Source organism: Euleptes europaea, chromosome 16 (assembly GCF_029931775.1).
Source record: "Euleptes europaea isolate rEulEur1 chromosome 16, rEulEur1.hap1, whole genome shotgun sequence".
In the NCBI taxonomy this organism is placed as follows: Eukaryota; Metazoa; Chordata; class Lepidosauria; order Squamata; family Sphaerodactylidae; genus Euleptes; species Euleptes europaea.
Genome location: NC_079327.1, coordinates 21958240 through 21985887, shown reverse-complemented (window position 1 = coordinate 21985887; position 27648 = coordinate 21958240). Strand labels below are relative to the sequence as shown.

The window sequence follows — 27648 nt, the reverse complement described above, 5'->3', positions numbered from 1 at the left end:
GTAAGAAGGCTGAGGATCGGGGCGGCAGCCCCTCGCCTGCCCGCGGTCGATCAGGTTTTAAGTGAGACCTCCAATTGGCGTCGGGGGTCTTCATGAAACGCACTGTATTATGCAAACGCCATAAACTCCAAAAGACACCCAGAGGAAACTTGCGGTGTTCCCCTCGCCTGCGGTCCACCTGTAACTTTTGGAGCAAAGGGTTCCGCAGACAAGCTAAATCTCCAAAGCGTCCCTTCCTCAAAGGACTAGGGCAGCCCCCTTCCCTCTACCAAAAAGCACACCGAGATCTCGACTTTTTCCGAACTGGGAAAGCAGATCCGGTGTAAAGGGGAAACCCAAGTTCAGAAAACCTTGAGGGGGGAGAAGCGGGTACTACTCTTTTCGAGGCGTGACTCCCCACCGTCGGGTCCGTTTCCAAAACGGAAGACCCGTCGACTGATCTATTCTTAGGCTTCGCCGAGACGGGGGAGAAGCGGAGAGGCGGATCTGACGTCTGCCGCCAGGTTTCGTCACCCGAGAGGAAAAGTCTCCAAAAACGAATCCCTCGCATCCCCTCCTCGAGTCAGTCGGCTCTGCCGTCGAGGGAAACGGGGTGGGTCGCGGCTCTGCTTCGGCACGAGCGGGCGCTCCTCCGACATCTGTTGCGCCGTTCAGCCCTGAATTCGAATCCGACCATCCGCGCCGGCGTCTCCGACAGGCACCTCGCCAGGTCGGCCAGTTCCACCCACGCCAGGAGCACCAAGGGTGCTTCGAGATCCTTCCTCCCACCCCACCTCCTGCCAGTCAACGCACCCGTCCCCAGAGCCCCTAAGTCCGCTCCTAAAGTGGGCGCTTATGATGGACCCACGAATTCGTTTCCGTGGAGTTTTGTTCCCACCCAATTCGGTTTCAGGCTGCAGTTTCAGTGGCGCTCCCCTCGCCTCGCAGCCCCAAACAACTCATCCCTACACGGAAGGAAGTCCCTCGGAAGCGATTGGCGCTTATTTTTTTGAACGGGCGCGCGTGGGGGTGGATCCCCCCCCCCCACGTTCCCATCCGGAGCCCCGATCTGGCCGGAGAAACGTCGCTTCGGGAAAGGCGGCGCTGACTTTTTTTTTTGCGCGCGCGCGCGGGGAAAAGCGCCTTCTCTGGGCAGCGTAAAACGAGGCCTTTCTGACGGATGGCTTATTTTGACGAAAACGATCGCGCCGACCCGAACGGGGCATCCCGGAGCAAGCCCGCCCGCCTGCCCGCCTAACTTCCGCGGGAGGCGAACGAATGGCAACCCATGCGTGAGCGCCTTCCTAAAAGTGGTGTATTTTTACATCATTTTTAAGGATGCAAAAAGGAAGCAGATATATATGTGTGCGCGCGCGCGCGCAAAAAGGAAGCAGATATATATGCTTCCTTTTTGCATCCTTATATATATAGATAGATAGATAGATATCTTCCTTTTTGCATCCATATAATATATATATATAGCTTCCTTTTTGCATCCATGTGTGTGTGTGTGTACACATAGCTTCCTTTTTGCATCCTTATATATCTATATATCCTTCCTTTTTGCATCCATATATGTCCTTATATTCTTCCTTTTTGCATATATATATATATATATATATATATATGCAAAAAGGAAGAATATAAGGAAATATATGGATGCAAAAAGGAAGGATATATATATGCAAAAAGGAAGCATATATAAGGATATATATATGCTTCCTTTTTGCGTCCTTACACAAACACACACACACAGAGAGAGAGAGAAGACAATTTTTATATAGGATACCAAGGTATCCAGTGCCTCTGAGGCCAGGCGGCGCACGCTGCTTCCCAGACTTATAAATCCCCAAGCGATCCAATGCGTCGGAGGGGCCGCCCCGAAGCCCGCGGAGAGGCCCGGGCTGCTGGCAAAACAAAAGGGAGCTGTCGAGCCGCCCCCCTCCAGAGGGCTGGGAAGGCCGGCCCTTCGGGAGGCGCCCCGCGCCCCTTCCCAGCCTCCCCCCCCCCGGCGCGCCCGGGCAGCCCCTGGGCGAACTTGCCCGGCTCCCCTTCCCCCAGTGAAACTTTTTTGCGGGGGGGGGGCGGCCTGAACGGGAGCCAATGGCGGTGCCCCGGCCCCTGCCAATCACCGGCCTCCCTCCAATCCCACCCGCGCCCCCGTGCCGCTCGCCGACGGCGCGGCTCAAATGTGGCGAGCGCGCCTGCCAATCGCTGGAGGCCACCGCGCCGGCGGAGGATGGCAGCAGCGGCCGCCTAGACAAAAGAGGGTCCCCCGGCCCAGCCGCTCCGGCCCTCCATGTTCGCCCAGGCGGCGGCGGCGGCGGCGCGGGGCAGGGCGAGGCGGGCCCAGGCCCCCGGCCGGCAGCCGGGCCGCGGCCGCATGGAGCCGGCGCTGCCTTGCAAGCGGAGCGCCGGCCTGCGCCTGCCCGCCCTGCCCGTCGGAGGAGCCGGGGCTGGAGGAGGAGGAGGAGGAGGCGGAGGCGGAGGCTTCCCCCTCTTGCAGCCGGGGGACCTGGCCGCCCCCGACCCGGCGGCCGCCCCCTTCGGGCCCGAGCACGTGGCGGCGGCGGCGGGGCTGCAGCTGGGCGCCGACGGCCCGTTCGCCTCGCCCCTGGGCCGGGAGCGCCCCGAGCCGCCCATGTTCATCTCCTCGGCCGGCACCTACGGGGCGGGCGGCGAGGCCCCGGCCGCCCTCTTCCCGCCCCTGCCCCAGCCCCCCTCGCCGCTCAACGGGCAGATGCGCCTGGGGCTGGCCGTCGCGGCGGCGGCGGCGGCCGAGCTCTACGGGCGCGGGGAGCCCTTCCGACCGGGCTCGGCCGCCCCGGAGGCGCCCTTCGGCCCCGCGCCGCCCGCCTACCTGGCCGCCGTCCTGCAGCAGCAGCAGCAGCGGCGGCGGGAGGGGGGGTCCCCGCAGCCCCCCCGGGCCCCGGGCCCGCCCCACGCCGCCGCCGCCGCCTTCCTGCGCTACCTGCGGCAGCCCGTCAAGCAGGAGCTGATCTGCAAGTGGCGCGAGGCCGGCGGGCCGGGGGGAGGAGGGCCGCCGCTGCCCCCCTGCGCCAAGACCTACGGCACCATGCCCGAGCTGGTGGGCCACGTCACGGTGGAGCACGTCGGGGGCCCCGAGCAGAGCAGCCACGTGTGCTTCTGGGAGGAGTGCCCCCGCCAGGGGAAGCCCTTCAAGGCCAAGTACAAGCTCATCAACCACATCCGCGTCCACACCGGCGAGAAGCCCTTCCCCTGCCCCTTCCCGGGCTGCGGCAAGGTCTTCGCCCGCTCCGAGAACCTCAAGATCCACAAGCGGACTCATACAGGTGGGTGCCGGGGGGACTCCTCCCCTCCCCCCTCCTCCTCGCCGGGCGGGGGCGCGCGCAGCCACGTCACGCGGGCCGGGCGGCAGCCGCCGACGGCCGCTCGCCACGCCGTGCCTGCGCGCCCGGAGGCTCCCGGGCAGGGCTGGAGGGATGGCAACTCCGCCTGCGCCTCTGGAGGCGAGAAGGCCCGCTGGCTCCGGCTGAGCTCTCCTGCACTGGAGGTGGGGAAGGAGGGACGCCCCTTCGAGGGTCCCTTCCTGGGTTCCAACCCAAACTCGCTTGGATTTGTTCTGGGCTGGAAGGAGAGTGTGGGGGGGGGGTCTTTCCGGGAGGGGGGAGGAGGTTGTGAGAGGCAGCGTGGTGTAGTGGTTAAGAGCGGTGGGCTCTGATCTGGGGTTTGATGCCCCGCTCCTCTACGGGAGCGGCTGAGGCTGATCTGGTGATCTGGATTCGTTTTCCTACGCACGAAGCCAGCTGGGGGACCCTGGGCTAGTCACAGCTCTCTCCGAACTCTCTCAGCCCCCACCTCCCTCACAAGGTGTGTGTTGTGGGGAAGGGAAGGTGACTGTAGGCTGGTTGGAGTCTTCCTTAAGTGGTAGAGAAAGTCGGCCTATAAAAACCAACCCTTCTTCTTGTATTGACCAGAGGTGGAAGGAAGAGTGTGTTTGGAAAGGCTGGCGGGTTTGGGGAACTGGGGGGTGGGGGCGTGATTCCGTGGGCTCGGGTGGTTCTTGGTGGTTCTGCTTGGCCTTATTGGGGGACTGTGACGGTGTGGGGCGGGCCCGGGGGGGAGGGAGGCTCTCGGCAGTCCCGGCTCTCTTCTTGTTCGGATCCACTCCGGCAGCGAAGCCGCGGCGTCGGATGGGGAAGGAGGGCTTCTCCCGCGTCGTTCCCCACCGCGGCTGCTGACCCGGCGGGGACCCAAAGCGACACGGGTGTGCCTCTCGGCGTGTGAAGGAGGCCGCTCGCGGGCTCGCCCGCCCCGGCCTCGAGGTCTGGCTTACGGCCTCGCTTGAGATTCGCAATGGGCCTTTTGGCTGCGCGTAAAAGGGCGCTGGGGGTTTTGGAAAGTTGCAGCGGGGACAGGTACGGTGCACCGGAGACGGTTTAAAAGGAGGGGGCCGAGGCGGGTGGGGGGCTTCGCGCCATTGCTTTTCGTGATTTATTGCGCTTCGTGGCGAGGGGGGCGAGGGGCAGCTCAAACGCCCAAGCGGGAAGGAGGGTCGATTCTTCCGTGGGGCTGGCTGGGGGCTCCGTTGGCCCCAACCCACCTGCGTGTGCCCTCAGCAGCTCCCTGCAAGGAGGGGGGGCGTTTGTCTTGGCTCCGGACCCTTTGGAGAAAGAAGCTGGGCGGCCTCTGCGGGTCACGTCCGAAGAGAGCCGGGCTAGGCGCGGGTCGCCCTGCCCGAGGGCAGCTGGCCGGAGAGGTGGGGGATCCCAGCGTTGGGGGCGGGGGAGGCGCCAGAGCCGGGCTGGCCTTTCCTTCCCGCCGCTGTCCGGACTCTGGCTTGGCGGGCCTTCCCGTTGTGCCCCCCTCCCAGCCCGGCTTTGTCCAGGTTCCAGTTGACCGGTGGTCAGCGTCCTCTCTGCTGGCCCTTGGAAGGGAATCGGGGTACACATTGGTGGTCCTGTGCGAGGGGGGGCGGTATCAGCCTCATTCAGGGGAGCCCCCCCCCCAGGATCTAGGCCTGGGCGGGCGGGCCGCCTTTGTCACGTCCCAAGCGGGAAAGGCGTCGGACAGATCCGAGCCAGTTTGGAGTCGAGCGGGGATCCTTCCCTTCCCAGGGGCTTTCCCCGTGCCCCCAGGCTCAGGCGGAGGGGCAGCCCGGGGTAAGGGTGCCCCCTGCCCCGGGGGGGGGCTAGGAGCCCCAGGCGCCGGCCCGCCCTCCCCGGCGCTACCACCACCACCACCACTGGGGAAAACTTCTCCCAGTGCCCGGCCAGCTGCGCCCTGGGGGAGGAAGAGGTCGCAGCTGCGTCTCCTGGGCAGATCGACCCCAGGAGGGAGCCAGTCTTGACTGCGGAGTGGGCCGGTTTAGGATTGGACCGGGTGGCTGCAATCCTACCCACGTTTGCCCGGGAGTAAGCACCACTGACTCAAGTGAGACTTACTTCTGAGCAAGCCAGCGTGGTGTAGTGGTTAAGAGGGGTGGTTCGGAGCGGTGGAGTCTGATCTGGAGAACCGGGTTTGGTTCCCCACTCCTCCACAGGAGCCGCGGAGGCTAATCTGGTGAACTGGATTGGTTTCCCCTCTCCACAGGAGGCCAGCTGGGTGACCTTGGGCTAGTCACACACTCTCAGCCCCACCTACCTCACAGGGTGTCTGTTGAGGGGAGGGGAGGGGAAGGTGATTGTAAGCCGGCTTGAGTCTCCCTTAAGTGGTAGAGAAAGTCAGCATATAAAAACCAGCTTTTCTTCTTCAAGTTTGCCTTAGGGTTGCACTGTTCGATTTTGTTAAAAATCGGAAAACCAAGCATTGTAATGTGTTTCATAGCCGCTTTTCCTTTATCGTTTGCAAGCAACTAACCGCAGATCCAATTGGGATTCGCGTGTGAAATTAATGCGCGGTCTAGGTTTAATTCCCCTCCCCCTGCCAACAAAAAACCCCATCTCTGTTCTGTGAGTCCTTGGTTTTCTTTTCTTTTCAGTCTGGAGGAAGAGGAGGAGGTTTTTCCCGCAGCTCTGCCATCCCAACGTGAAGGCGCCTCTGAGCCTTTTTCCCTGGGAAGGCCGGGTCCCCAGCCTGGCCTAAGATGGCCAGCGGGCCTCTCCGGCCCTCGCCGCCAGGGCAGGCAACGGCACAGATGGCCGGCAGAGCTGGGGGTTAGCCTTTTGCTGGCTCGACTTATGCATGGGAGGTTTATGCCTTGGATTTGCCCCTTTCTAGATGTACATTTTCCCCATCCAAATTCTCAAAACTCTGCATGGGGAGGCTTATTTTTGAGTTTTGATAATTTGGATGGGGAAAATGTGCATCTAAAAAGAGGCAAATCCAAGACAAAACCCCCCTGCATAAATGGCCGAGGGTTTCCAGCGCAGTTTTGCTATGGTGAACCCTTCTTGTTGTGCCCATTGAATCTCCCGCCTGTCCCTGAGATTGTGGCCAAAGGGTTAGGCCGGGGTTGCTTGGGGGGGGGGGTTGTCCAACGGTCGTAGCCCAGGCTCCTCTTCAGAGACCCCATTCTCTCCTCTCCCAAGTTAACATGGGCCTGGTTTTAACCAGCTCGATGCAGGGAAGCGGAGCGCGGGAACCCGAACTGCCTGGCGAATCTGTAGCAAATTGGCCTCCTTCTGTGGCCGGTTCAGACCATTTCGGCTGCAATGGCAGCCCCTTCGCAGAGCCTGGTCCCTGGAAGCCTCCTGCTAAGATCCGTGGGGCTGCTTTCGCACAAACTTTTATTGAGGTTGGAATTTACATCTTAACAGAATGTGGCTTTTGCTGGAATCGGTGCCGTTGGAGGGAGTTTGGCCATTTAAGCCTGGGAGGCTTTGCCTTGGATTTGCCTCTCTCAAGATGCATTTTCCCCATCCAAATTCTCAAAACTCTGCATGGGGGTTTATGTTTGAGTTTTGAGAATTTGGTTGGGGAAAATGTGCATCTAGAAAATGGCAAATCCAAGGCAAAATCTCCCATGCATAAATGGCCTTCTGATGCTGCTAAAAAACACTTTCGAATGCCAAGAGCGCCAAAGTGCCTGAAGGAAGATGTTTGAGGACTGATACCTGTCTGGAAAAGTTTCCTCCTAGCTTCTGCTCAGCAGAGGGGTGCCATCTATGACCCGGCACCATTTCCCAACAGTAAATCCTCCCAGGCTGAGCTGGGTGACTGGCAGGAGCCAGGCAGTGATCTCCGGCTGGCCTGTATGGGAGTGAATCTTTGGCTTTACTTCCAAGCAGGCTTGCTTAGCCTCTGTCACCCAAGCGCTTGTGACTGAATAAGCACCAGATGCAGCTTGCATAAACTGGGCTACCTTGTGGAGTCAAAAATCAGTATTAAAATAAGGGAATGGCTCTCTGAGGGCATCTAAAACTGAATGCATCCTTCAATGTACACCTCCGTATTTTTTTAAAAAATGGTGTGCTTTCCCCAAGGCAGTAGCCCACTCCCTGCTCCTATGTCCTAACAACAAGAAACCTCTCCATCTTCCAACTGTAAGAAGCTTGAGAAGGAGGAGATGTCTGTGTAGCAAACCCTGGTGTTGCAGGTTTGGAGGAAAACCAGAGGTAAAGACAGGAGGGTTGCTTCCACGCAGAGTTGTGCTGTTAAACTGTGCCCTAAACCTATTGACACAGATGTAAGATCGGGTTGCAGGCCCAAACCAGTCTCCGGTGAAGAGATCTGGCTCTGGCAACCGACCGCTCTGTTGGTGTTCCGGTGCTTTCTTCTTGGAACGGGGAGGATGGGTTTGATTTAAAGTGAAGGGAGACCCAAGAGGGTGGTCTGCTGAAGTGGTAAAAATGCAAACCAAAAAGAGAGAGGGAGAGTAATGTGTTTAACCAGGTGTTGCTTTTATTTTTTAAAAGAGAGGACTTCTCCCTTGCAAACCACCAGGAAGGGATTATGCCAACATAGGTTTGTCTAGAGACAAAGCCGCCTGCCGTGTACTGATGTGTAAGCCTCCTTTGTCTCTCTCCCCTCTCCTTAATCCATCACTTAAAATTTTCATTTGGAAGAAAAATCTGGGCATGGGGTAAGGAGAGACATCTCTATTGTACTGGGTGTGTTTATCTGAAATTCTGCATACAGGTTGGGCTTCACACAATATTCCTTTGGGCGTTAAATGCGTTTTGAAGATGAATTTTCAACTATCCACTCTCACCATGTATTTCTGCAACCATATTAAAATAAAAGCCTCTGGAAATTGGAACTATGGCCATTTATTCATGGAAGGTTTTGCCTCGGGTTTGCCACTCGATCCCAACAGAAGTTGGTTTCAGGTAGCCGGGCTCAAGGTTGGCTCAGCCTTCCATCCTTCTGAGGTCGGTAAAATGAGTACCCAGCTTGCTGGGGGGTAAAGGGGAGATGACTGGGGAAGGCACTGGCAAACCACCCCACAAAACAAAATTTGCCTTGAAAACGTCGGGATGTGATGTCACCCCATGGGTCAGGAATGACCCAGTGCTTGCACAGGGGACATTTACCTTTAGATGCACATTTCCCCACATCTGAATTCTCTAAATTCTACATGGGGGCTTATTTTTGAGTTTTCAGAATTCGGATGGGGAAAATGTGCATCTAGAGAGCAGCAAATCCAAGGCAAAACCTCCCAGGCGTAAACGGCCTGTGTTAGGAGAAGGAAGGGCTGAACCCAAGTCAAATTTCTCCGGCGGACCTTTGTTTTGTTAGGTCTAGCTAGGCCGTTCTGTTGGTTCCTTCCTAGTTTTTTGCGTGACCTGTTATGTACACCAAGAGATAGGATGATTTCCTTTTCATTGGGGAGGAGGTATATTATAGATTTGTTTTCTCTTTCAGGAGAGAAGCCTTTCAAGTGTGAGTTCGACGGCTGCGACCGGAAATTTGCGAACAGCAGCGACCGGAAAAAACACTCTCACGTCCACACCAGTGACAAGCCATATTTCTGCAAAGTCAGAGGTTGTGACAAATCCTACACGCACCCGAGCTCCTTGCGGAAGCACATGAAGATCCATTGCAAATCCCCACCACCTTCCCCGCCCCCGGGGCCTCACGGCTTGCAGCCCGCAGGGACCCCGCTGGGGGCCCCTCTGTCCCCTCTCCAGGAGGGCAGGACCTGCCCCACCAACCTTTCTCCTCAGGTGACCAACCTCAACGAATGGTACGTCTGCCAGGCCAGTGGGGCGCCCAACCACCTCTACAAGCCCTCAAGCAGTGCCACGTCCTCCGAGGAGGAAGAGGAGGAGGAGGAGGAAGAGACTTATAGGAACTCTGAGGCCAGGACTATTCACTAAAATTGAGAGGGAGGGAGAGAGAGAGGTGGCGCACCCGTGCCATCTCGGTGAACTCGGCTATTTATTCCGTATATGAAACCCTATGGTGTTTGTATGTGTAATTAATTTAATTAAGACGTTGGACTTGCTTTTTTCTTTTTTTAATTAAAAGGAAGAATCTTTTGAGGGGGGAAAAAAACCCTCCACCAAGCTGGACTGTAACAATGATCTTTGCAAATCTAAGGATGGTGTCCAGGGAATTGTTCCGATGCATTGCATGCCCCGGCAACCCCTGTGCGGTAGTTTCCCCAACGTGAAACTGGGACGAAGGTGGTTGTTTACACGAATTTTACTTGGTAGCTGATAGGCTTTCTCTGTGCCAGCTTGCAAATCTGGCCTCCCTTGCCGAACATTGGTCCAGCCGGCTGCTCCCCCCACCCCACCATCAACTTCCCGTTCGTATTTTGCATCACAATCCAGACCATAGATGTTTTATGTGCACCGTTTACTGCCTTTGAAACCTTAATGGTTCAGATGTCACCAGTGTCTCAAAAGAACAGCAACAAAAACACCCGACCCTGCGGGTTGGGGATGGCAACCCTCTAAAATCAGTGGCAAAATGCTCTCAGTTTTACAGAACAAGGCTAAAATCCTAGCACAGAATTTTGGTCCAGTGTCTGATGTGAAACTGGTTCCCAAGTAAATGACATTTCACAGATGTTAACCCATGAAAGTTTTTGAAAACAACACTGGGCATTCTTGTGAATGTTTCTTTTTCAGGGCCCCTCATTTTCAATGTGTTTACTCAGAAATAAATCATGCTGATTTAAATAGGGCTGACTTCCAAGTATACTCCAGAACCTACCCCTACTGTCTTAATTCTAAATACTTCATTTGTTTCCTCATTACAATCCTGAAAGGAAACCATTTTAAAAAAAGCTGATAACATGGCAACGGTGGTCCTATGGGTTTTTAAAAAAACAAAACCCATGAATGTTATCTTGTCTGGAAACATCTGTTCCTTGGTTTCACAGTAGAATTTGCTTACAAGTAAATGGTTTAGCAGGATTGGCGTGTGGGGTCAGATACGTTAGGTGGTCTGTCTTCTTGTGCTGTTTATGGCACTTGTGAATCAATCTGTAGGGTTTTTGAGTAAGCATGTTTGGGATGGGAGCTCGGCCTATAAGTGGTAGGTCAAAAGTACCATGGGCATAACTGCTGTTGTTGTGTCCACATCTCCTTGTTGAAAGAGCTGTGATGCTAGAATGACACAACAGTGCTGTAAAATATTTTTACTGAAGAAGAAGAGTTGGTTTTTATATGCTGACTTTCTCTACCACTTAAGGGAGAATCAAACCGGCTTACAGGCACCTTCCCCTCCCCACAACAGACACCCTGTGAGGTGGGTGGGACTGAGAGAATGTGACTTGCCCAAGGTCACCCAGCTGGCTTTGTGTGTAGGAGTGGGGAAACCAACCCGGTCCACCAGATTAGCGTCCGTCACTCATGGAAGAATGGGGAATCAAACCCGGTTCTCCAGATCAGACTCCACTGCTCCAAACCACCACTCTTAACCACTCACTGAGCCAGGTTGATGCCCTAATGTGAACAAAGGGTGGTTTCATTTTTTGGTAATGGTTTATACACTTTAACATTGGAAGCCCTGTTTTGTATGGAGCGTAGCCAATGACCAAAGGGAACTGAGGTTTGAAGGAAGACAAATTGTTATCAATATGTCAGTGTAGGGTGGGGGAGATGTGGCGTAGATTACCATTGACACAGCTGCCCAGCTCTTCAAGGGCGAGGTCATGGAATCCGGACAGTCTCTGATGCAGTTGGGGTGGCACCCATCACAACGTGGCCATAAGTACCCTACAGATAATAATCTAAACAGCACTAATTTATCCTCAGAGACCACTGAGGAAGGATCTGTTCACCTAACCCATTCCCAAGACCTGTGGGAATGTGGGGGGATTTTGTGTGTGTGTGTGTCCGTGTGCTGTGATATGTAGTCTTGTCATTGTTACAATCTGTATGTGGAAGTGACTGATTTCTGTACAGTTGAATTAATTTATTTTTTTACGTCATCTGTTTTTTTTTTCATTCGTTCTTTATTTTTTTATTTTTTTATTTGGAAGAGTACAGGACACGCCAAAGAAGAATATTAATAATTCGGGTGATAGGTTGTCTATGATTATGTGGTTGTTGGGGAGGGGGGGAAGTCATATTTTTCAAGGTACTTGAATAAACAATGTAATGTGAACACAGGCCCTTCCTGCATGTCTTCTGTGCAGCGTGTTGGTGGTTCTTTATAGTTTCTAGAGATATTTGTTTTTTAGTACAGTGCATGGTGCTGCCCATCCGGAAGCCTTCATATTCTGATCATGTTTTTATGAACAGAGGAAGAAAGGACACTCTTTTTAATATCTATATCTATAAATATATACATGAGAGCTTGAATACACACCACTTTTAAAAAAAAGTTTGATTCACATCCCTTTCTTTTTCATAACCCATCCAGATAAGGGGGAAACAGTGAAGTGAAACATGGACTTCTAAAGGATAATTTATTTTCTGAAGATCTTTTGTTTTAGAAAAGTTTTTGTGGGTTTTTAAAAGAGCTATTTAATTTATGTTTGTTTTCCCTCCACACAAAATAGATTGCACTGTTCATTACTACAGCCTGATATGAAACTAATACCTTTGAGTAAATACATTTACTTGGATGCAATTGCTTAGTTTTGACAGGACTTGCTCCCAAGGAAATGGGATTGCATGGGGGAAGGGGTTCTAGAAGTTGCTGGCTCTCTAGCTGATGTGCCCTAAAGATGACACAATTCTTCTCTCCACCCCCACCCCCCATGATTTTTGCAACATACAATACCTCTTTCATAATTGTAAACCTGGTCATGAGAAAGCAAGAATGGTTAAAGTAAAATAAAAATATACTTCTTAATATATTTACTTGTGGTTTCTTGTGTTAGGAGAAATTAAAGAACTGAGTTTGGCATTTTGCACTTTTAAGTAGTTTATGATCTCCCCCCACCCCCAAATATGTGCCTGTAAGAAAAATGTAGAATGGGTCTTAGCCCTTGGATGTAGAGGTCTGCTTAGATGTTGGAAAGGGGAATTTGCTGCAATTGCTGCCCATGTTGCCTACTCAGAGGAAAGCTTCCTAGTCAAGATGCAAGAAGACTTTATGTAATCATATCTGTGTCTGTACACACCACACACACAGGCATACAGACAGGATGATGAAGAAGAAAACCATATCAAAATATAATATATATATGCATGTATATAGATACAACCACATGTAGATTGTAGTTCCAGTATTTTGATAGGTAGCTGAAAGCCCTATTCACAGCTGGGATTGTTTAAGATTTGGCAGGGAACACCTACACACACACACACACACACACACACACACACATTTAGGAGCTTTCTCCATGGATATAAATAAATCTTGGGAAGGACCAGGGAGCAAAGACTGTAGAACTAACCAGTCCTTTCCAAGGGGAGAAGGTCTTTGAGTTATCTAGGTGGAGAACCTGAACTCACATGATTTTGTACAAAAGAGAGTGGGGGGGGTATCCTTTTGATTACCCACTGCAGTAAAATGAACGTCATTACATTATATGAGACATTATATATAAAAAGCCTTTTCAATAGGAGGGGGCTGCAGAAAGACATTTCCCCCCTGATTAATGGAGACGGATCTGCTGAAGGTGCCCCCCACCCCAAATTTGTATCTTAAGTCTTGCTTGGCTTGTTTCTGTGTTCTCCAGAGTCTCGTTAAAAGCCTTTGATCCAAATTTCAACGTTGTCCTCTCCTCTCCCCCCACCCCACACACACACACACACAAAAAGGGGAGGGTTATAGCGTGCTTGGTCTCAGATTTATTCCAATCGTGGCATTAGGCTGCGAAGACTTGGCCATTTACGCACGGGAGGTTTTGCCTGGGATTTGCCGCTCTCTAGATGTGCATTTCCCCCACACGAATTCTCAAAACTCAACAATAAACCCCCATGCAGAGTTTTGAGAGTCTGGATGGGAAAAAATGCGCATCTAGTGAGCGGCAAATCCAAGGCAAAACCTCCCGTGCGTAAATGGCCCTTGTTCGGAGTGGCTGAAGAAACAAGCCCCCCCCCCCAAAAAAAACCTGCCCCCTCTTAAGTGAGAAATCCGGTTTGTTGGGAGGGGGGACGACTTATCGCTCCCCAATGGAATTTCTGATTGAAAAGGAGGGCGACACAAAGCCCCCCCCCCCCCGCAATGTCCTTTTCAGACATGAATCATTCATGGGAAATATATCACAGATAAAAGCGGGCCGGACAATGCAGGCGCCCCGAACGCGCTTTCGGGCCCCCTTCGCGTCCGCCGGCCTGGAGAGCTGAAATTGACCATTTGCGCCCCCCCCACCCCAAGGTAATCTGGACCTGGCCCTGGCCCGTCTTCATGGTGCGTTAAGATTTCTATGGCAATGGGCGAGCGGGACTTTTCCCCAGCTGAATGTGGCTCAGGGGAGGGGGCGAGGTGGGGTGGGGGGAGGAAGGCACTTTTTGGCACCGAGTTGCCCATCTTCAAAGACTTCATCTCCTCCAGGCCGGGGGGGGGGAGAAGGGGGGAAAACACACACACACACACACACACACACACACACACAGGGACAGAGCTCTCATGCAAATGGGGGGGGGGTCGCTGGCTTTAAATCAGCCGTGATCCGCTTTTGTCTTAGCTACCGGTGGGATTGGGGAGGGGGGCGAGGGCAGCGGGGGAAGCCACGGGCGGCGGTGGTCGCCGGTGTTTGAAGCCGTCTTTGGGTATAATGAGAGGGGGGCGATGGCGAGGGGGGAGGGAGACGTCTGCTGCGCGGGCAGAACTGGAGGTGGGTTGGATCCGGACTCTGCCTGAGACCCTGGAGAGCCGCTGCCGGTCTGAGTAGACAATACTGAGGTCTGATTCAATGTTAAGGCAGCTTCTCCTGTTCATGTGTTCAAGAATGGAATCAGGTGAGGGGTTCAGGAGAGAGGAGGTCTCTGCAGTAGGGAAAACCAGGGGGATGAGGCCTACAGGTTGGGACCAGCAATTTTTTTATTTGCATAAAAAGGCTAAAGGGTCACACTTTGAAGAAAAACATTGAATTTCCCCATCCACAATAGTAAGGAAACCATCGAGTTTTAGATACAGACAGTGGCCATATTTTACTCCTGTGTTCAGGATAGGGATCTCTGCCTGAAGTGTGGGGTGTTGTTCACACACCGTGTACAGAGGAATGTAGCTTGGGAGGTTGGACATACTGAGTGGCTCCACCCCCCCCCCCATATCCTGATGCATGGACTTGAGCCCCTTCCTACCCACCCAGGGGGCACCGCGGTTGGGGTGTGGCCTTCCGTATTTTCACTGTGCATGTGAGCTGTTTGTACATGAAGACATGAAGCTGCCTTATACTGAATCAGACCCTTTGTCCATCAAAGTCAGTATTGTCTACTCAGACTAGCAGTGGTTCTTCTCATGAACACATGAACACATGAAATATATCACAGATAAAAGGCAGAGGTCTTTCACATCACCTACTTGCCTGGTCCCTTTAACTGGAGATGCCGGGGATTGAACCTGGGACCTTCTGCGTGCCAAGCAGAGGCTCTGCCACTGAGCCACGGCCCCTGGATTGTCAGCCAGTGGCAAGGTTTCTTGCTTGTTCCACTCACTGCCTATCACCCACCAGCTCAATCGTAAACCAAGGCTGCAATCCTAAAAAAAACTTTCCCAAAAGTAAGTCCCATTGGATAAAAGGGGCCTACCTTTGAGTAGACCTGCTTCGGGAAGTTCCCACACTTCTTTAAATGTGATGGATTTCAGCAATCTAGGATTCTAGACCTACATCAAAGACCTTACGCTGAGGGAGGAGGAAGAGATCCAGAGGTGGGCAGGAAGGTGATCCGGCAAGGTTTTAGGATAAGAACGGGAATGTGCATTTATTTAATTTTATTTGTAAAAATAAGTTATATGCTGCCTCTCCAGGGAACCTCCAGGAGGCTTACAAAAAACTAAACAAATAAAAGTACAAAACATTATCCAAGTTATTAAAAGCCACTGTTCAAAAACACAGCCACGGCATAAATCATAAATCCATAATCTGTGCGCTTGTGTACACAGATTTAGACGGACGCTGGCCTTCCAATGATTACTTGCACGCGCAGGTAGAATTGTCCGAAGAAAGCTGTGCAGGTGTTATATAAATGTTTGCATAGACACACGTGTTAGGGGCCCTCAGTGGTGAGGATGCTTTTAACATGATGCAATCCAGTCTGTTTACATGGTTAGCACTTTTAGGCTAAAGCAACGCCTTCTGCTTCTGTGGCGTACGCACCCCAAGGGCTCATTCACACTTGGATGTGGACAGCTCCAGTTGTCTACGTTTGATCACTATACCCGTGATCAAACAGCGTGGCCTCTGAAAGGTCTGGAAAGCGATGTCTCTGGTATTGGAGGCCTCAGGGTCCAATTCACACGTGCAACAAGTCATGCTTTGAGATGGCAGCAATGTGCACCTGTGAACCAGCTCAAAGATGTGTTTTTTTCTCCTTGTGCCTGTGGGGAGGGGCCCTGGCTCAGTGGTAGAGCCTCTGCTTGGCATGCAGAAGGTCCCAGGTCCAATCCCTGGCATCTCCAGTTAAAGGGACTTGGCAAGTAGGTGATGTGAAAGACCTCTGCCTGAGACCCTGGAGAGCCGCTGCCGGTCTGAGTAGACAATACTGACTTAGACGGATCAAGGGTCTGATTCAGTATAAGGCAGCTTCATGTGTTGATACTCACACAAGGCACTCGTGGATGGGTAGACAGGCAGGCAGCAAGATCTAAGAGGTGTCCCTGTTTCTTGTATTATAACCCAGCTGGCTTCATGTGGAGGAGTGGGGAAACAAATCCAGTTCACCAGATTAGCCTCTGCCGCTCATGTGGAGGAGTGGGGAATCAAACCCGGTTCTCCAAATCAGAGTCCACTGCTCCAAACCACTGCCCTTAACCACTACACCCCTCTGTCTCTCTCAGTTGCTGTGACCTCCCGTTTCATGGCCTGTTAGCCCAGTCATTCGGCGCCCCATTGACATCCCACCTGGTAGGCTGGCACGGAGTGAGTGTGTGGATCCTTGCCCCCCTCCCAAATTGGACCCCCCCCTATAAAACAAGGTTGACTCAGCCTTCCATCCTTCCGAGGTCGGTGAAATGAGTACCCAGCTTGCTGGGGGTAAAGGGAAGATGACTGGGGAAGGCACTGGCAAACCACCCCGCAAACAAAGTCTGCCTTGGAAACGTCGAGATGTGACATCACCCCATGGGTCAGGAATGACCCAGTGCTTGCACAGGGGACCTTTGCCTTTAACTTACCTATAAAACAGGCTGGTTAAACAGGAAGGATCAGCCATCTACTGCCCATCCCCCACCTCCTCCCCAACACCCCCTCCTTTGACTCCTCCCAAATTCCCACCTGGTTAATCAATAAAGAAAAGAAAGGGGGAGGGGGGATCCGTTGCCTCCAACCCAGCCCCCTCCCCCCAATTTTCCCACCTAGGCACTTTTACTGGCCGGGGGCGTCCCTTTTGTTTATTTCATGCCAGGCTGGCTTGAAGGGTGCAAAACAAACACGATGAAAAATAACCAAACAGAGAGAAAAGGGGGGGGGGAGTAAAGGGGGGGGGGGAAAGGCCGGACTTCATAAAAGTGCCGGGCGGAGGAGGAGGAGGCGGGCGGCGCTCAAGGAGAAAAACCCTTTGAAGTGGCCCTTATTATGGCCGGCATACTTGGGGGTTGCCCTAACGACGCCGCTGAAAGGAAAGCGCCCGCCTTTGTCCCCGATTTGTTCTCCTTTGCTGGGCTGCCCGCAGAAATTGCTGACACTGGGGGGCTACCCCCGAAGCGCATCCGGCAAAAGCCCCAACTTCCAGCTCAGACTTGTAGGCGCCGCTCTCCTGAGGACAGAAGGAGGGGGGGGCAGAAAGGAGGAGAAAGGGAGGAGGGGAGGGGGAGGAGGGGAGCGCACCCCTCCCCACAACCATACATATACCAACCTCTTCTCTCTTTTGGGGTACAGCTTAGGAGGAAGGGGGGACCCAAGGCACCCGCCCATTCATCTCCCTCCATTAATCCCTGGCCAGGAGCCCCCTCCCCCCAAACACCTTCTTCTTCTTAAGGTCAGGGGGATTCTCTTGCAGGATCAAGCCAAAAGTGTGGGTCTGCTCTGACAACTCTTAAGCAGCTCGACTGCTCTTTAGCTGTTCCGCATTGCTGGGAACCCAAAGCTCAACTTATTATTATTATTATATTATTATTATTATTACTTCTACTACTACTGGCCTGCTTGTTTTCTGCAGCACATTTTGAACACATGAACACACTGCCTTATACTGAATTCTGATTCAGTATAAGGCAGCTTCATGTCCATCAAAGTCAGTATTGTCTGCTCAGACCAGTAGTGGCTCTCCAGGGTCTCAGGCAGAGGCCTTTCACATTACCTACCTGCCTAGTCCCTTTAACTGGAGATGCCGGGGATTGAACCTGGGACCTTCTGCATGTCAAGCAGATGCTCTACCACTGAGCCAGGGCCCTTCCACCAGACTTCTCCTGGTCACTTTCTTACAAAGAGTGAGCACGTTTTTATCGCGCCCTTTCTCCAAGGGGCAACCCGGAGGTATAAATGGTTCTCCTGTTTTCATGTTCACAACCCATGAGGGAGGTTAAACTGAGGGTCAGTGTCTGGCCTCAGGTCAGCAGGGCAAGAGTGGTGTAGTGGTTAAGCACGGTGGTTTGGAGCAGTGGACTCTGATCTGGAGAGCCGGGTTTGATTCCCCACTCCTCCACATGAGCGGCGGAGGCTAATCTGGTGAATTGGATTCGTTTCCCCACTCCTCCACATGAAGCCAGCCAGGTGACCTTGGGCTAGTCACAGCTCTCTCAGCCTCACCTACCTCACAGGGTGTCTGTTGTGGGGAGGGGAAGGGAAGGTGATTGTAAGCCGGTTTGATTCTTCCTTAAGTGGTAGAGAAAGTCGGCATATAAAAACCAACTCTTCTTCTGGGAGCTGCTAAGGCAGAGGTGGGATTCAAACCTGGGTCTCCATGATCTTAGCCCAACATTCTAACCACCACTCCAAGGTGACTCTGGCATCTATGAGTCCTCCCTCCCCCCTGACTCTCATACACTTCCTGCCTCTGGGGTGTCTGTTCATTTCCTAACCCTTAGGGGTTCTTCACCTTTCATCAGGTCACCTGAACACTTTTTTCATGCATACTAAGCCTTCACTGGTGCAGATACTGCCACACCCTCGTTTGCCACACACAAAACTCCCTCCTCCGCTCTCCTGCTAGCCCTTCCTTCCTTCCTTCCTTCCTTCCTTCCTTCCTTCCTTCCTTCCTTCCTTCCTTCCTTCCTTCCTTCCTTCCTTCCGTCCGTGATACCAGCCTTCCATGAAACGACACCCATTCCTCCAAAATCCTTTCCACACGTCCGGGCTGTGCAAAGCACATTAATGGGCAGGCAGGTCACCCTAAGATGAGAATCCCATGCGTTGCTAGGCTAAGACAGCTCTGGGACTCAAACTAGGTTCTGTGGAGGAACCGTTGCACGTTAAAACCTGTACAAGCACAGGCACACGTGCATTCATGTACACACAAATTCACCGTCTGCTGGGCACAGTCACATTGCCTGTAGTGTAAGATCACACTTGCAATTATATATGGAATATTCTGGAGTAAATTCATAAGAACATAAGAAAGGCTGTGTTGGATCAGACCGAGGCCCATCAAGTCCAGCAGCCTGTTCACACAGTGGCCAACCAGGTGCCTCTAGGAACCCACAAAAAAGACACTGTTTATTTGAAGCACGTAGACCAGGGGTGGGGAACGTCAGGCCCGGGGGCCATTTAAGGCCTGTGAAATCATTTGGCCTGGCCCTCTGTGGGTCCTGGCAGATCTCTAGCTCAGAAGGATCTAAGACTGGTGATCCGCCCCCTCCCGCAGACAGGAATAGCCTCTATTCAAGGCGGATGTGAGTTTGTTTTGCCGAGAAAAGGAACCTTTTTCCCCCTTGCAGAAAAGTCGTTAGCTATGGAGCTGCTAGGATTGCCCAAGAAACTGTGTTAACCCTTTCCCACCCTGGCCGTGGAGAAATGTATTCCCTCTGTACTACAGGAGGGCTGGAGGCAGAAGTGGCGACAATGGAGGGGTTAAAGCGGGCAGGGCCAGAATGTGCAGAGGAGGGGGAGTTCTTAGCCAGTGTGTCCTCATTTCATCCCTGCAGGTGGAGGTAGCAGGAGCCGGCTGTAGAATCTGGCCCAGACCATGCAGAGCAGGAGCAACTCCGGCATGCTGCTGGATGGCTACGCCCGGCTAATGCAACAGACCATCCTGTGCCATTAGGTGGGAGAGTGAGCCACCGGTTGGATGCCTGCCTGCTTGCCCATGCCGAGGGGGGTCATCTGGGGCAGCTGCCTGCTTGGGGCTTGGTCAGCTAATTTTTAAGTTGATAATTTTGTATGGCCCACGATTGATGTAATAAATATCCAAATGTCTTTTGGCGGAAAAAAAGGTTCCCCACCCCTGACGTAGACAAACACTCCCCTTGCTTGCATGCGCATGCTCCTTACAGTCACACATGCTTCAATCACAAGTATAGAAACTCTATTTATAGCCCCTTTTTCTGTCACTGTGCCCACATACACTCAAAACATTCAGATAAACACAGATTGCAGGCATCACTCTGTTCCCACTCGCTTGTACAGTCTATGGATGTCGAGCCTGTCTACAAACGTACCATGTTCTCATAAACTCAGCCTCTACTTTCAAGTTCTCTTTTCCCTCCCCCCGTCTGTTCTCAAATGCAACATCTAGCCATGACTAGCTACCACGCATCAGACACAGCAAGAAGAATTTTCCTGTGGCCTTCAGCAAAGTGTTTTTCAATTAACCAAGTTCACTCATTCAGCTGCAAATCCTCCTGCCGGTGAGAGTTTTAGGCGCACGTTTGAACGGCCTTTCCTTTCTCCATCCCTTCCTTCCCTGTGTTCTGAGCAGGCTGCCCATTGCAGGCTGGTAGTCAAGCACAACCCATTCAGTCCTCCCCTCCATCGGCCATTTTCACCCATCAGAGGTCACATGCCTGCAAACAGCTTTCCCCCAGGATCTCCCTGATGTCACAGGTCTATTTTAAGGGACAGGGCAGTCGTTTGAGTCTCCATTTGAAAGGGTGGAGGGGGCTTGGGCAGGAAACCCAAAGGAAACTGGGGGTGAGAAATGCGCCTCGCCCTTTTCCTGCCTTTGATCCACGAATTTCCGTGCAAGAGTTGCAGGGACAGCATCTGGGGGAAGGGTTGCCAGGTCCCTCTTTGCCAGTGGCAGGAGATTTTTGGGGCGGAGCCTGAGGAGGGTGTGGTTTGGGGAGGGGAGAGACTTAATTGCCATAGAGCCCAATGGCCAAAGTGGCCGTTTTCTCCAGGGGAACGGATCTCTGTAGGTTGGAGATCAGTTGTAATAGCAGGAGATCTCCAGCTACTGCCTGGTGGTTGGCAACCCTATCTGGGGGGGTGTCCCCCACCCCAGCCGCGAAAGGGGGCAATAAGACCACAACACACACGCACTTCGATTCTGAATTCCTCCTTTGCTGGGAGGCCGCATCTCTCTCCGCCTCTACGGAGCAGCTGACGTATCAGCTGCTCCCCCCTCCCGGGCTAGGGTTGCCAACCTCCAGGCGATGGCAGGAGATCTCCTGCTATTACAACAGATCTCCAGCCTGTAGAAATCAGTTCCCCTGGAGAAAATGGCTGCTTTGGCAATTAGACTCTACAGCATTGAAGTCCCTCCCCTCTCAAAACACGCCCCCCTTAGGTTCCACCCCAAAAACCTCCCGCCCGTGTCAAAGAGGGACCTGGCAACCCTATCCCAGGCTCTGCCTCTCCACCCCACAACCAAGAAACCTCCAGGGCTGCCATCCTCTCCGAAGGCCCCTCTGTCTGCTTGGGGGGCACCGTGGAAAAAGAATGGGCTGGCGGAGAAAGGGGCACCAGTCGGGACTTTGCGTAACACTGGAGCCTTCAATACTCTGTCACATTGGGGAGGGGGCGGCTGGTGGAGAGAGGCACTGGCCCGGGCCAAAACTTCATGGGGGGGGGGGGCTCTCCAACTTTCTCCGAGCAGCCCTTAATGAACGCTGCTCCAGCTTGCCTCCGGCTGGCCTTTGTCTGCTCTCAGTGGTTCTCTGGAGACCTCCGCTTTCCCCAGGCAGGAGGGGAGAGGGGAGGCTGGAGGAGGGGAAGAGAAGTGTCTCTTCTTGTGTGAAAGGTCTGGGCTAAGCAGGCAGCAGCCTTTCAAGACAAGGCCAATACAGCGATCAAATACCATTTAATCAAGGAATGTTGAGAAGGAAAGCGAGGGAAGGGGGCTTTGACTAAGAAGAAGAAGAGTCGTTTTTTATATGCCGACTTTCTCTACCACTTAAGGAAGAATCAAACCAACTTACAATCACCTTCCCTTCCCCTCCCCACAAGAGTCCCCCTGTGAGGGAGGTGGGGCTGAGAGAGTGTGACTAGCCCAAGGTCACCCAGCTGGCTTCATGTGTAGGAGTGGGGAAACCAACCCAGTTCACTAGATTAGCATCCACCGCTCATGTAGAGGAGTGGGGCCCAACCCCCTAACCCCCCGCAGTTTACCACCAAGTCACCAGAATGCGGGGGGAGTGCTAGGTCTTTCCGTCAGCGGCTCTTCTCTTCATTTATTTATTTGCACACACACACACACACACACACACACACACACACATTTAGCGATTTCCAGCTAAATTTGCACTCCCTAACCAAAAAAACAAACAAACCAGGTGTGGGGTTGTACTCATGCTTGTGTCCTGAGTGCTTGGGTGTGATTCTCTGCTTTGGTCATAAAAGGGCTACTCAGCTCAGTTAAAATGAAACAACCCCCCCCCCCCCCCGTCAGTTTCACAGCAAGGGTTTTCAGACCTGGGGGATTGAGCAGAGATGGGCTGATCCCATCCCTCCATGTTTTCAGACATCTAGGAATCCAACAGAGCCATGCTGATTCCCCTCCTCCTTGGTCAGTTTTACAGCCAGGGCTTTCATGGGGATCCAACAGAGCTGCACTGATTTCCCACCCTCCCTGTTCTTATGATCCCTGCAGTGAGATAGCCAGAAAGAAATTGGTTAGAAGGGGTGTTTGTTAGGATCCTTGCTTGCTTTGGCTGTAAAATGGCCACTTGGTTCAGTTAAAATGAAAGAATCCCACTGCAGGACTGGTGGGGGCTGGTGACATTTAAAAACAAACAACACTACAACCAATTACGAAGCAGCATTGTCAAGGGGGAAGGACTCAGAAGCTCCATATTTCGCTGGGGATGTATAATTAAACATAGGGTACTCCTGGAATATCTTTGGGGCAAAAAGCCCCCATGTATAGAGTTTTGAGAATTCAGATCAGAAAACCACATCTTCAGAGCGGCAAACCCAATGCAAACATCCCATGCATAAAAGGCCAGAAATTGCAGGGGAAATGCGGGGAGAGTGCGAAGTGACTTCTAAAGGTCAGGAAAGAAGTGCATAATGAAAACGAAGCCCCAAGTAGTCGGAGTGATCGCAATGGAAATAACCCGAGCATAAAAGGCTGTGGATAAAGTAGCAAAGGAAGTTTCCAGGTTGCCAGAACTCTTCTTGGGACACTACAGACGGTGTCCTGGCCCCGTCCCTATAGCTTGGACACATGGAACTCCAAGGGGTGCATATGTAAACCCTTGTCCAAACACTGACTGTGCACAGATACAGAAGGATTGTTATTGATACTGAAAGTGGCAATTCATTAAAAAGGAGGTGTTTTTAAAAAGCAAAGGAAAAATGTTGGCGTACCAAGTAACATTTGCATCTTTCTCTCTCCCTATCTCTCTCTCTCCCCCCATCTTTCTCTCTCACACACACACATTTATTGAGACATATTGCTCAGCAATTGATTTCAGTTCAACAGACTCTGATGCTTCTAACACCTGATCTTGAGCACATTTGTTTGTAAGGAAGCCCCATTCACTTCACCCCAACTGATGCTCAGCTGAAGGCAGGGAACTCCAAGGAGTCTACTCCCCAGTAGGCCTGCTCCTTTGCACAGTTACTGGGGAGTAAGCCCCCTTGAAGTCAGTGGGATTTACTTTAGATTTGAGGGTTAACTTTGAGAAACTTATTAGCGGACAGTGGATTCGCCTTTGGTCTTCTGTGCAGCCCCAAGTTGGGACTTGGCACGTGCAGGCCTGCCAACGGAGGTCATTTTCTAGCTTCTAGGATTAGCAGGGGGGCCTCACCTATGCACACGCATAGGTATTCCCGCCAAATTGGAGTGTGCCTAAAGTGGGAGGTGCCCCCTTTCCTCAGTTCCTCTTTCACCACCGAGTTTAGAGGTTCAATCTAGCTTTGCTCCTCTCTTTGTTGATCCTTCTTTCTATGGAGAGTTCTACTGCTTCGTCTTCGCGATGGCTCAAAAGCCATTGTTTAAGAAATGTCTCCGATTCAGCACCCTGATGCCTCAAACGGGCAAGCACACCCTTTGCCTGACCTGCCTGGGTGAAACGCATAACATTGGAGCCAGCCACCATTTCCAGCAATTTACGCCTCAGGCCCGTTCAGATAGGTCTTCACGACTTAAAGTTGTCCTGTGGAAGTATACTCTGTCCTTTTCAGACAAACTGGCCTCAAAGTCATCAGCAGCATGTGATCTGACTCCTAAGTCTGATTCTGTGGTGTCCTCTTAATTGATTCCAGCCCCCGGATACTCACAAATGTCATTCTCGGTCACCAGATCCAACAGTCGCCAGGCACAGTTCTTTGGAACCACCTACGAAGAAAGCTAAGGTGAAGTCTGATTCTTCAAGTTGATTTTAATGGTTGCCAGGTCTCATTGGCTGATTGGGACATGCAATTTTTAATAATTATTGCACTGTATGCATCAGTTTAGCACAGTTTTATTATGAATATTGATTATCAATCTAGCATTTTTTTAACCTAGTATTTTCCTTTTATTATGTATTTGTGGTATTTGTTGACATGTTTTTAATGGCCTAAGGCTATATGTGCCCTGACCTGGATGGCCCAGGCTAGCCTGATCTCATCAGATCTCAGAAGCTAAGCAGGGTCAGCCCTGGTTAGTATTTGGATGGGAGACCACCAAGGAAGTCCAGGGTTGCTGTGCAGAGGAAGGCACTGGCAAATCACCTCTGTTAGTCTCTTGCCATGAATACCCCAAAAAGGGGTCCCCATAAGTCGGCGGCGACTTGACGGCACTTCACACACACACATACAAGGCTGTATGCAAATAAAACCATTCATTCACTAGGCGAAGTCCAAACATGCAGACAAAGGCTCAGCGCTTCGCCCTAAGGGCAAGGAGGCCCCGGATACTATTTCAGTTCTGGAGCTTTAAGAACTGATTGTGCTTGAGGAGGTGCCTTCACCCATCCCTCGCTCTCTGCCACCTTGCTTTCTTGAACCTAAGTTCTCCAGTTCCAAGAGTGATTTAGGCATCCCTCACAATCGGAAAAGCACTTATCGCTTCCACAGGTGTCTGTCACACAGTCATCGCTTCCACAGCCACCTCTTTCATCAGTTCCAGAGTTACCGTCCCCGCAGGCATGGGCTCCACAGTCATCATAAGAACATAAGAAAGGTCCTGCTGGACCAGACCAAGGCCCATCAAGTCCATCAGTCTGTTCACACAGTTGCCAATCAGGTGCCTCTAGGAAGCCACAAACAAGACGACCGCAGCAGCAGCATCCTGCCTGTGTTCCACAGCACCTAATATATTCGGCATGCTCCTCTGATCCTGGAGAAAATAGGTATGCATCATGGCTAGTATCCATTTTAACTAGTAGCCATGAGTAGCCCTCTCCTCCATGAACATGTCCACTCCCCTCTTAAAGCCTTCCAAGTTGGCATCAATTCCCGCTCAACCGTTTCCACCACTACCACCATCCCAATCTTGGTGGGGCCCCCAAAGGCCCTTGCCTACCCAGCAGTAGAATGTACCATCAACTTATCAGATACCGTCAGCTACATGGGCAACTCTGGGAGCCCCCAGGCACCCTCCAGCCAACGCCCTCCTATGGCTCCTTATCCACTAGCTCCCCAGTGTTCACAGCCTGAAGTACCGCTCGCATTCGTGGGAGCTTCTTCGATTCCGAGCACAAACCAGGCTTCCCGTTCCGATCTTGGATTCGAGTTACCTTCAGACCAGTCGCCAGATGAGGCTGTAGGAGATAGATGGGGAGGGGCTGTGGCTCAGTGGTAGAGCCTCTCCTTGGCATGCAGAAGGTCCCAGGTTCAATCCCCGGCAGAATCTCCAGTTAAAGGTTCTAGGCAAGGAGGTGATGTGAAAGACCTCTGCCTGAGACCCTGGTGAGCTGCTGCTGGTCTGAGTAGACAATACTGACTTTGATGGACTTTGATGGTCTGATTCAGTGTGAGGCAGCTTCATGTGTTCATGTGCTCATAGTTTGCCTATATCTTCCAATGATAATCTATGACTCTTTTCTGAACAGATGCTAAGAATGACCAAGGCTTTGGACATGGAGGTAGTGTCTTCTAACCGTAAGCCTAAAGCCAAGATTTTATCTGCACTATATTCTGAGGTACCAGTGACTGTCACCTTCCCCGTTCTGGAGGATTTCATGGACATTGCCAAGAATATCTGGGAGAAACCTTCCTCCATCCCTGTAATGGCCAGAAAGGTTGAAAACTTGTATAAAGTACAACAGGCTGATTGTGGATTTCTTTTTTCACATCCTGCACCTTCGTCCCTGGTCGCAGGTGAGGTACAGTCAAAACCCAGGCATTCGCACCTATCCTTGGCCAGCGGCAGTTTTATACACCTTCAGTAGGCCCAGGACCTTCTTCAGATGGGGTCCCTCCTGCATCAGGAGGTTAACCAACTGTGCCTCACAGCCTGGCTCCTCAATCTTCCCAGATGATGTTCTCCCATCAAGTCCTAGAAGTTGTATTGAATTCCAGGAAGCCTTCCACATGTGCCACATATGCCCTGAAATTGAATCGCTTTGTTAAGTGGTCCACACTTATGGGCCAGATGCCTTCATCCTGCCCTTTACCTTTTATTTCAGAATACCTCCTATCCCTTAAGGATGCTGGGTTGGGGGCTTCCTCTTGTGAAAAGTGCACTAGGCCACTGTATCCACATTTCATGATTGGATTGATGGTTATTCAGTATTTTCCCACCATCCTTCCAAGCAATTTATGAAAGGGTTGTTTAATCTATGCCCTCCTAGACAGCCTGCTACATCACAGTAGTCTCTCTACTTAGTGTTATCTTGACTTTGTCACCATTTCAGCCTTTGGGAGAGAGACCCCTCTTTCCTTACCTTCATTTAAGGTGTTGTTTCCTGGTAGCTATAACTTCTGCTAAGAGGGTAGGTGAGCTGGCAGCCCTTCGGGATTGCCTTCCCTACAGGTTTTTCCCAAACAGGGTTCTCCTACACCCGTTATCAATTCTTACCCAAGGTGGTGTCTAGATGCCATATCTCCCAGACAGTTTCCTTACCTGTGTTCTTTCCCAACCCCCTTTCCTCTGCAGAAAGGACACTGCACAGCCTGGATGTTAAGAGGGCTTTATTAAGAAAGCCAGTGTGGTGTAGTGGTTAAGAGCAGTGGTTTGGAGTAGTGGATTTTAATCTGGAGAACCAGGTTTGATTCCCCACTCCTCCACATGAGTGGCGGAGGCAAATCTCGTGAACCAGGTTGGTTTCCCCACTCCTACACACGAAGCCAGCTAGGTGACCTTGGGCAAGTTACAGCTCTGTTAGTGCTCTCTCAGCCCCACCTACCTCACAGGGTGTCTGTTGTGGGGAGGGGAAGGGAAGGTGATTGTAAGCCAATTTAATTCTCCCTAAGTGGTAGAGAAAGTCGGCATATAAAAAAACCACTCTTTTTATATTATTTACACCATGCTAAGAACTTTAGGGAGAGTCATTCTCTCTTTATGTGTTTTTCCAGTCCGCATGCTGGACAGTCAGCATCTTAGACTTAGTCTTGATGGATTGTGCATGCGATTAGGCTCTGTAAACCACAGGCCAGCATAGATTGTCCTTAGTCGCTTTGAGCACACTCTACTAGATCACAGGCATTTTATGCTGGCTTCCATAGTGGAGTCTCTCTCCAGGACGTCTGCAAGGCTGCCACATGGTCATCTCCAGACATGTTCGTCTGCCATTATGCTGTGGATGCAGATGCAAGGCAAGACACAGCAGTCGGGAAAGCGGTCCTGCATTCACACCCTCCACCTGGCCAGTAGCTTGTTATTCTTCCAATGGGGGGATGCCCAGAAGACCGGAGACGAAAACAGCATTGCGCTTACCTGTAACTGTTATTAATCGAGATGTCTTCTGAGCAGGCACACATTCCCT

The 27648-nt window shown here is 52.1% G+C and overlaps 1 protein-coding gene across 1 annotated transcript; it reads left to right on the top strand.

Moving 5' to 3' along the window:
* The first annotated feature begins 2278 nt into the window (after positions 1–2278).
* Positions 2279–9228, top strand: ZIC5 (Zic family member 5). Its single transcript, XM_056861973.1, has 2 exons — positions 2279–3293; positions 8767–9228. Exons 1-2 carry the CDS (start codon positions 2279–2281, stop codon positions 9219–9221), a joined length of 1470 nt encoding a protein of 489 aa, XP_056717951.1. The 3' UTR covers positions 9222–9228.
* Positions 9229–27648: the final 18420 nt, after the last annotated feature.